This window comes from Myiozetetes cayanensis, unplaced genomic scaffold, assembly GCF_022539395.1.
Source record: "Myiozetetes cayanensis isolate MyiCay16 unplaced genomic scaffold, myiCay2020 scf1, whole genome shotgun sequence".
Lineage (NCBI taxonomy): Eukaryota > Metazoa > Chordata > Aves > Passeriformes > Tyrannidae > Myiozetetes > Myiozetetes cayanensis.
Window position 1 is genome coordinate 58,977,022 of NW_026086604.1, and position 10,411 is coordinate 58,987,432.

The following is a 10,411-nucleotide window of genomic DNA, read 5'->3' on the forward strand; positions in this document are numbered from 1 at the left end:
TAACTGGGTTCTCCCAAGAAAGCATGGTATTATTGATCTGGGATCACTGTCACAGGGAACAAATGAGCAGCCTGTCTTAGACGATTACATTGAATGGGTTGTTTCCTGTAATACAGAGAATTAAAGCTAAGGATCGTACCACTGCTGACACTTGAAAAGCACTGTACACAGCCACTCAGGCACACATCTTGAGGTTTCTGCTAAGAGAAATCAGAATGAAGAAAACCAAAATTCCTAATGCAAGAACTACATCATTTGCTTTGCTAACCAAGGTAACTATGGCCCTATTCTCACTCTTGTGAGATGGTGTCCAAGATGACAAATTAAGAACAAAGGGTGGCACTTAGGTTTTGTAGGGTCTTGAATGTTCAAGTTTCAAGAGCCTGGAATTTGTTTTCTATCTCAAGCTTCACGTAAACCCTTGGTATTATATCTTACACATCATTCAAAGAAGAGGCACTTAAAGCTGGGAAATCTTCAGTGACTTTAGGAGGTGTGTTAATTACTAAATATTTTAGGAAGTCTTAGCATTCTGTAGAACAGCATTTTCAAGACATTTCTTTATAATTTATGGCATCTATGAAAGTGAAGTTGGAGCTCCTATGTGGTATGTTTCTAGGGTGCTTCAGATTAACTTGTAGGAACTTGTAACTGAAGAAGTAAAAATACCCATGTACCAATACAATAGTATGCCAAGTAATTCCATTATTTCTGGCAAGTACTTTCAAAACTTAGGGCCCACACAGAAGAACACCTTTGCCATTAATCTTTGCTATTCTTCATAAACATTTTGCAGTCTGTACATTTTCAGTGTTTGCAATAGGGGATGCTATTAAGACCTAAGACATTATTGAAATTCAATTCATAGGATTTTCATAAATAAAACCAGTCATCTTTCACCTAATTTATTTAAATTCCGATTTTTTTTTCCAATTCCAAACAAAAGCTAAATACAAGTTTTAAACAGGTAAGCACTAGTTTTACCCAAAGGGAGCAGGCTTATGCAGTTTTATTCCAGTAAAGTACTCAACCTTTAAGCAGAGCCTTCTTTGTCATCAAAACTATACAGTAGTCTTCCTTTTATAATTGCACAATCTTAAAATGTTCTGCCAGAACCAACTTTTGACACTCCAAACACTATTTTACATTGGTTTATAATGTCTATTCCAAAAGAAAAAAAAAAAACCTCTATGGGTTTTCCATAAGAAATGTTTTAGAAACCAGTATTTCCTGCACAGTTCACCTGCAAGTTTACAAGTCTCAACTCTCAAGAAAAAATAATCCGCTACCAACATTGTTTCTGCAGCTATTATTTTACCTTTTTTGAGCTGCTTTAGCAACTTCAGACTCCAGGTCTGCCTCATCTGTATAAATGCATCCAACTCAAAAGAATACCTTCATACAGTTACACAGCAACTTGGGGAAAGAGATCCAAAACAAAAGTGCCAGTAAACTTAGACATGGCCAAGCAAAACAAAAGAGGCAAAAAATGCCTACACATTAAATGAGATGCATTTTTTTTTAAGAAAGATTCCTTTCCCACATTTATGTCCTATTGTAATAACCACTTTTTCGTTCATTAAAACAAGTGATAGTGCTCTTCAATACAATCATTAAAAGCAAAGCTATAAGGCTTTTATACCCGTTACATTCACTTCTCACCCTCCAAATACTGATGGTTAACATTATAGATGTTAGGGGGCATGACCAGCACAAATGGGAACACCACCACAAATGATCACCTTGTGCTTTCGGATACATTTGTTTCAATGTACAGTCCCTTCATTTCACATTTTAGCAAGATGCTGATGCAGTGCAGAAGTGTGCAGAGCATCCTTTCTTTCACAAGGTCCATGCAGAAAACATCTAAAAAAAAAATTGCAAAGTTCTGAGATACAAATGATTAAAAAAATCCAGGATGATCAAGTTTCACAATGTATAGTGTTCTGAACATGAGTCCATTTTCTTCTAAATTCTGAAAGAATAAAGTGGTGAGGAAAGTGAAAATCCACTGCTGCACTCTGTGATCTTCCCCATTTTGCTGGCCAGTACCTTACTCTGGCATGTAAGGACAGAGGTGATCCTCTATGGTGCCAACCGTCCAGTGAGTGAGCTGCTCCTGTGGCAGGTACAGGCAGATGCTGCATAACTTGAAGATCGTAGCTTTGTTTTTTGGAGTCTAGAGGCAAAGAAAACCCAAAGAAAAGCTATTAAACCTAAAAGTTAACTCAGGACTAATAGGCAGACTCCACAGACATTTAAAATTCACTGTTTCATACATATAAACAGCCCGAACTTAAAATTAGTCTGCAACCTCTAATGAATAAAATGGTTTTGCTATTCTGTTCATTCTTCACTTGGATAATTTCTGTATTATCACCCAAATCAAAACAATGTTTTAATTTTTCCAGAACACTTCTAGGTCTATTTTAGAACTTATTTTATTTTTAATACAAAAACATTAATTCTATGTGAATGCATGTGGGGCCCATAGTTAGTTTTTGCGTGTATGAATCCTATTTATAGCGTAAGTTTCCTCTGAAACTGCCAAAACGCAATCATGAACGCATGATCAATTTTTCTACTTGAGTATTTTCCAACAAAATGACTGATGTTCCCAAGTAGAAAAAGCTTTTTATGATTAAAACACACTTGTTAAGGTGAGGACAAAAGAAGCTTACCTGCAAGTGCTGTCTGTCAATGAAGAGAAACACTGACTGGTTAGGGTTGTTGACAACAATTCCAGTCTTGTCCTTTCGGCTCAGAACATGCAGAAACTGTTTTTCATAGTCACCGTGATGAAATTCAAACTTGGCCTACATGGTGTGAGGGAGGGGAGTAAAATATTTATTAAGATAAAGCTCATGTAACATATTAATTTCTTTCAATCTGGGGCTTTACAACCACTTTAGTTTCTTTCCTTTTCTGATCTATGAAAAGCAGAAACTGGGGACCAACGACATACTTGAGTCTTGGCACCATTTAAAGAATTCCCGAGTTTCGTTCTGCCAACACTGACATTAGTCATTACAATGACATATTCAAGGTACAACAATTCAAAGGTACAACTTCAACTGCAGATATAATACCCAATTTACCTTGTTGTGCCAGAACATCCCTGTGCATCAATTTCTAAGGAAAATTATAATGCAAAGGTTCCATCCATCTCAGACCCTCTTTCATCCAATCAAATACAGCAACTTGGGATGCTCACAGAACCTTAATGACACCATCATATTTACACAAAGATTCATTTGTACTAGGAGGCTAACTCACTTCTAGAAATACAAACACACTGTGTGCATTTCTAAATACATGTCGTTTGCAAAGGTCCTTCGGAAGCTTGAATTTTGGAAGGACTAATATAACAGTGCATAAAGACAGGAGGCAGAATTTGGCATTCAAAACACTGACTTCTTTATAAATAAAAATAGCATACTTTCTAATAGCCACAGAAGTCACATACCTTATCAGCTTACTGGTTAAGGAGAGCACTTATCAACCCCTCCGGGAGTGAGTTACTTTTTGAAGTTAAAAACCAAAACCAAATACCTGAACAGGCCTAAAGGGTTCATCAGATCCCTTCCACCGAGAAAACAGGAGACAGACTATCTTTTCAATATCATTGCGAGGCCATAGAATGAAGTCCATCTCCTGGGTACAGCCGATCACATCCTGTGAATGGTAAAATTCTGTATTTATATTCCCTTCAATAATCAAAGACAGAAATAAGCAACTTATCTGTACAGGCACATAATTTAGAGGTGGTACTTATTATGATGTTTATGTAATTTTCCATTTGTATTACTCGTAGCACAACTAAAGTCTTCATTGCCTTCCACTGAATTTTAGTATCAGTAGCCAGTTAATGTAAATTACAAATTTAAGAAAACATTAGCAAAGACTGTCTACCTTCCAATATTCATAAAGCAAACCCACTTAGTTGTACAACAGGAGCACTGTAAAAATTATAAACACATGCCTACTAAAGGACAAAGAGGGCAAGAAGATGCAATTCCCAAGGCTTATCTCTGAATGAGATAAATGAAAGATAAAGCTTAAGCATTGTATATTTAAACTGTTTTAAAACACATATGCTCTTATTACCCTTCAAACTAGACCCCAAAAACACAAGGCTGAAGAACCCTTATGTTGCAAATGTGTTGAGAAGATAGAAAAAAGGCAGGATTAGCCTTAAGATTCACAAAGAAAAGCACAAGTGTTGAAAGAATAAGATTCAGCAAGTGTAAAAAGACCTACCCTGCGCATAGACTGGTAGCGGGGTGCATGGAGCTGTACTACATCCTTCTGCAGAAGCTCTAAGGAACTTTCCAAAGAATAGCTGGAATCCCGCACACCTCTCAGGATATTTTCTTCATAATTATTGGTCATGACTGGTATCACTTCAGACACTTCAAAAAGCGCTGACTTTTTCTTCTTAAAAAAAAAATTAAAAAATCACAGCTTACATAAAGACTTCCCTCCTTTCTCTATAAATGTATAAAGTTCACATCACGCAGGTTAGGACTTTGACACAAACCACACTAAAATTTACATGCAAATATTTATAAATGAAACTGAATCAGACCAACAACTTTTATAAAAAGTTGAACACATTTTTGTAGTCTCCAAAGATTTGCGTACTAATCTCGGAAACATTAAAGCTGTACCTAAACATTAACAGAATTTCTGCTTCATCAAGTAGAGTACCTGACTTTGGGCTGACCAAGAGCCCTGTGCAAGCTTCCCTTTGCCAATCAAGTAATACCTATTTTCCTCCCTTTTCAATTTTTTATAGCTGGTCTTCTATGAAAAGTGAAGTCTTTCAATGCCACATTTGGTGACAGCAGGTGACTGAGATCCCATCTGAAGTTAGCTATAAACTATAATCCTCCCAAGGAAGGACTATTTTAATTTGCTAAGTAACTTCTGTACTCACTACAAATATTGCAGTATCTCAAGCAAGGCCGAAACATCATGAGAATGTGAAATAAGTTTTTGCTGTACATAAAATCACCTGAAGTTGTATTTCTGTTTCTAACAGTTTTCTTACAGCTCATGAGAAATCTTGACCTACTTAAGAGCTACATAACAGACAAAGCATATTTTACCAAATAATGTTCCACTCCCCCCTCATCAGAACATACATAGCAGGCAACTATTTGCTGACCAAGCTAGCCTAAACCCCTACTTTAAGCGATCTGGTATGGGATGGACATCTTCAAGTTCACTATGATATAAGCAAAGGAATTTGCAACAAATTTCTACAAAGCAACCAAACAGTTGTATGAATTGTTCAACTAAAAGCGTTAAACTTGTGTCATCTAAGAAAATCTGTTGGCACTGCTTACATTCGTATCTGTATTACTATGAGTCAACACCCTGAAATTATATCCACACATATCCACCTCTGCTTGCACTAGGACTGACAAACAAAAGCATATGGAACTCAGAAATTTTAAAGATTTTCAAAGCTTTTCAGGAACCAGTCTTTACTAAAAACACATAATTATTACAGTGAATGCAAAAAAACTGTACATTTGAGGGGATTAAACAATTCCAGTGCTCATCTACGTGCATTTCGTGTATTATGCCATTTGCTTTTTTCTTCACTTCCTCATCATTGTTTCAGCGCATTCACTTCCTACAAGCACCTACTTTTCTTCACCGTCTGTAGATGGAAACTCTCCTACAGCTGTGGGTCTGTAGCTGGCTTTAGAAATATCACCCGGCTCCCCACCCGGATGCACAGTATCCAGCGGCAGAGGTAGCCACGCAAATGGAGATTTCCACTGTGCCCTCCCCGCTCCCTTTCAAAATGGTAGAAGCACTTTCACATATGCGTGCGCACTTGGGCCATTTCCACATCCCATTTTGCGACTCCTCCCTTCAAATGCCAAGTCCTCCCTTCTGCTTTCACCAGATAAAAGCAGTAACTCGGCGATCGCCCCAGCCAGCTCTCCCTTCACAACTCAAACGCTGACAGCCAACAATGGTGCAAGTTAGAGCCCAATTACAGTTAACAAGTTACAGTGTTAACTTTGAAAAATATCTACCCAATGCAGAAGTTACCAAGTAACCATTTAATGGTTGCGCACCGGCAACCTCTGCGTTACAAAACTACAACCTACAAAGAGCCGAAATGGCAAACACGAACTAAGTAAATATTATAGCAATTAGCGATTAAAACAATAAATGTTAAGAAGTCAACGGAATCTATCAAGGATAAAACGTTTGATGCAATCAGACACCAAGACTTTGCACAGTACACTTAACATGCAACAGACAACACAGAGAGACACATTAAAACCAAGTTACCTTGTCTTTGAACACAAAGGCAATGTACATCTTGAAGTCAAACTGGTCAGCTAGAGATTCTTTTTTCTTTCTAAGCTGAGCACGAAGTCTGTTCAGAGCTTGTTTCTTCCGGGAGTTTGGGTCCCCCATTTTGTAATACAGGTGGTACTAAAGCCTTTGGAAACTGTCGCTAAACTATGGGCACCTTTTCGTAAGACTCAAGTACAACAGAAACAAGTCGTTTTGATTCCTGCTAATACGACTGAATAGATCAAACGCTAATGTAACCCAAAACCGCACCTCAGGCAATATTTTAAGAAAATGTCGTATTGGAGGGGTCAGGAAACAAAGTAAGCAGTTGTCCAGCCATGCCTGGACAAGAGGTTTTACAATAAACCAAGAAAAAAACCCGAAGAATTTTGAAGACAAAAATTTGAACAGTTTAGCCGCAGGAATAATGGGGTAAGAATGAAAGAAAAAAACCAAAAAACAAGCCCCAAACAAATCTTATCACAATTTATGTGTACAATAAAAAGCAACTGGCACAAGCCCAATCCATGGGGGGGTACTTTTGCTCTGCTTACAAAAAAAAAAACCCGAAGCTGAAATTACAAATTGCGTTTTACCCCAGCCAGATTCATGACTCTACTGATTATTATTCTCAGCCTTCCACTATTGCTATGTTGCCCGTCTTTTTCTTTAGAATTATTACACTTGGTGGAGAGCAGAGAAAAGGGTGCAAAGGAAGAGTGCACAACCCGGGAAGTATGACATTTCTCTGCCAACAACAACAAAATCAACTACAGACAACACAGCGCTGGTTCGCAGGGGAGCAAAGAGAAAAGACAGCGGAGTCATTTCTAACTTCATCCTGCTCATCATTGCCCTGAGGCTACTGCTGCCAAAGAGGAGAGGGATCATGATGGCCATTGACAAGGGGCAGACAGGGGTTCGAAGGACAGTATTATCTCACCTAGCGACTAAAACCCGAATCGGTGCCCCAAACCCGGGCTCCCTAACACTGGGAGAGCCCTACATTCCCCGACACCTCATACACTCCCTGGGCTGCTGATCCCCCGGGGATCCTTCTCTCTCTCTCTCTCTCTGCGGCTGCGAGCACGGTCAGCCGAGGCTGTGCATGGCCGGCGCTCTTTGGCTCTCCCTTCGGCCCCTCTCAGCAAACAGGGCGGCAGCGCCCGGGGCGGCGGGACACCCACAGCAGCACCGCGTCTCTCCCCTCTCACTTCATGGCCACGACTCGGGAAACATGGAGTGGTTTGGTTTTTTTTTTTTTTTTTGCTCCTGCTTTTCAGTGTGAATATTTTTTTTTTTGCAAGGTTTGTTCAATTGCAAATCTGCGTTGCAATTTTAAACCTCTAAAACACCCTCCCTCGCCCTTAAAAAAAAAAAAAAAAAAAAGCAAATCCCCAATTATCAGGTTATTTTCTTCCTCTCTCCAGACATTTTTTTTTTCCCCCACCACAGGTGTTTGATTAGTCGGGGTTAAAAAGTTTTTAGGTTAAGCAATTCGTCGGACCAGGTTAAGAAGAGGAGGGGGGAAAAAAGTATTCCCCTCCCTTCTCTGTCTGGAGAGAAAGGAGAAGAAAGAAAGGAAAACCAAAAACAAAACAAAAGGAACCCCTCCCGAAACCTTCCCCCCCCCAGTTAAGCAAGAGACTGAGAGGCTCCGACGAGAGCCCGGGGCCGTGGCCGCTCTCTACCCGCAGCCGGCGGGCGCAGGAGGAGCAGTGGAGGAGGAGGAGGCGGCGGCGCTGCTGGCAGCACGGAGAGGAGCCATGTCAAGATAAAGCCACGAAGCCGCGGAGCCCCCCCATCCCTGCCGCAGGGGACACGGTGACCGGGCCGCCCGCTCTGCCGCCGCTCGGCCCCGACCTGGTCCCCATAGTCTAGCTCAGCGCCCCGGGTCCGGGGAGTGGGGAAATGGTGGCGGAGAGCGGAAGAGGAGAAGGAGGAAGAGGCGAAGGCGGCGGCGGAACGAGGAGGAGGACGCGGTCCCTGCGCTAGCGGCTCCTACGGAGGAGGGCGGCGGGCATAGAAATTCCGGAGAAGCGGTGGAGGACTACGCGTACGGCCAGGAGAAGGATAGAAGGGCTGAGGAGAGCAGCTCTTCGCCCAGGCGTCCTCGGAGGCGACGGCAGGAGCGGACGGGAGGGTGCGGGAGCGCCTGTGCCTCGGCACGGAGCGAGCGCCAAACCAAGCTGCGCAGGCACCACCGACCCCTCAAAATGGCAGCGCCTGAGTCACACAGGCGCCGCCCTGACCGCTCTGCCGGCGCGTACCAAACGCCTGCGTCTCCGGGGGGGGGGAATCGTGTGCTCGCGGCAGAAGAGTTCAGCCTCCGTGGCCACTGGCAAGCCTTGTCGGAAGAGGCAGAAGGTGGAGTACGACAGAAATCTGGAGCATCTCCGAGCCTTCACCACGCCAGGAATCTGGGCCGTACTTCTATGTTCTTCCCTCCCTCCTTTCCCCCTCCCCATCACTCCTCGTGTAACTGCCCGCAGGCCAAGTACCCGGATGGGGCTGCTCAACGCTGTTCTCGGAGGGGGAGGGAACACCCCCCCTCCTCCCTCCCCCTGCCCCGAGGTGGTATCGGCCTGGGGCAGCCCTCCTTCCTGCATCCCACCACAAACGCCTGTTCCCCAAATTCCGTCACCCTGTCCCGAATTCCGTCACCTTAAGGGAATACCTAAACTTGTTTCAGCCTTAGGCGTGGTGATGTTATGGGTATATAAGTCTTGTAGTGGCACATCTTGTGTAATTCCGTCCGTCACACGCCCGCAAAGTAAAACTGTAAATAAAACAACAATAAAAGTCCAACGTGTGTTCGAAGCTGAAATGGCGATGGGCTCGTCCCCAGCACTGATCTTGCCCACGCACAACCCAGCCCCTATGTGACGGTCCATGTTCCTCGGTGGTGGACGTAGCACTTCACAAGGAAGCTGGCTACGGTTTGTAAATAAGTAATTGCTGTTCCAGAGACGCAAACCCAATCCTTTGAGAGAAGTAAACATTTTTATTTCTGCCCTACAAGGACAGGCTTACACCTGGAACGGAAGCGATGGAAGCGAAGTGAGGACACAAATTGCTGCGATCTTTGCTCTCCCTGTCGGAAGGCCCAGGGCAAGAAGGGAGAACTGCCATGTCAGCACCGGGCCTGAGTGCCTGCTGGCCCACCCCTAGTGCCTTCCTTCGGGCGTGCCAGGGAAAGCCTCACTGCCCAACATTACCCAGACTGGAGCGCCGGGGAGCCAAGGGGGTGGTGACTTGCTGGTGTGTGGCTACAGCGAGGCGCAGGCTGCCAGGGTGGGTGAAGCCATCTCCCCCACCTTTCCCTGGAAGCTGGCACCTGTGACTCACCGGAACGGAAACGATATTACAAAGATTACAGGCAGAAGACAAGTGCAGGCACTGTTCTCTCCCATTTGATTGTGTTTCAAAGCCCATGCAGCATTGGCAATGGCACTCTTCAGTAACTCCAAGAGATTTCAGCCTTTTTTCCCCCAATCACTGCTCTTACTTGTCTCTGCTGGTTCCCTGTGTTCTCTCCTGACCTTATTAGTTATTCCCTATAGCACACCTTTCCTTTGCACTCTTCCCCTAGGACACATCTCTCTTGCCTGTCTTGTATGTAGCAGTTGTGTTTCAGTCCTTGGACCTTATTGTCTTTCCCCCTGGCATTAGTCAGCCCCTCGGATGTGAACACTATCTTGTCTTCCCTGGCACAGGCATTGCCCACAACATTCCTCTGTTGTTTGGACAAGAACAGAGTAAAACAGATAATTTTTACCTGCTTACAGATTGCTTTTCATTCCTAATGGCAATGCCTATTGAAAATAACCCTTTATTTGGAGGTAAAAAAGCAAGGCAGCTAAATGGGAGGATTACATTAGCTCTGCACTGCTTGGGCTATTTCAAAATGCCAGAGTTTTTTAACTATAACATCAGTCTGACCTTAACAAGAGCTGCATTTAGATAACTGCTTTTCCAGCCAGTTTTTTCCAGTTTTGTTTTCCGTACTGGCCCGTACGACATTTTGTGCTGCAGTCTTGTGCCCACTGCTATTTTAAGCTGTGACTCACACTTGGCCTGTGAC

The 10,411-nt window shown here is 43.1% G+C and overlaps 1 protein-coding gene across 2 annotated transcripts; it reads right to left on the reverse strand.

The window, feature by feature from the left end:
* Positions 1-889: 889 nt before the first annotated feature.
* On the reverse strand, positions 890-8,549 carry CUNH6orf62 (chromosome unknown C6orf62 homolog). 2 transcript variants are annotated; one of them, XM_050313704.1, is made up of 5 exons: positions 6,319-8,549; positions 4,261-4,434; positions 3,553-3,675; positions 2,682-2,816; positions 890-2,179 (listed from the first exon to the last, which is right to left on the reverse strand). In XM_050313704.1, exons 1-5 carry the CDS (start codon positions 6,445-6,447, stop codon positions 2,054-2,056), a joined length of 687 nt encoding a protein of 228 aa, XP_050169661.1. In that variant the 5' UTR covers positions 6,448-8,549; the 3' UTR covers positions 890-2,053. The 2 variants fall into 2 exon arrangements, with proteins under 2 accessions (XP_050169661.1, XP_050169652.1); XM_050313695.1 differs by having other exon boundaries at positions 4,261-4,437; positions 6,319-8,545.
* Between the last annotated feature and the right edge of the window lie 1,862 nt (positions 8,550-10,411).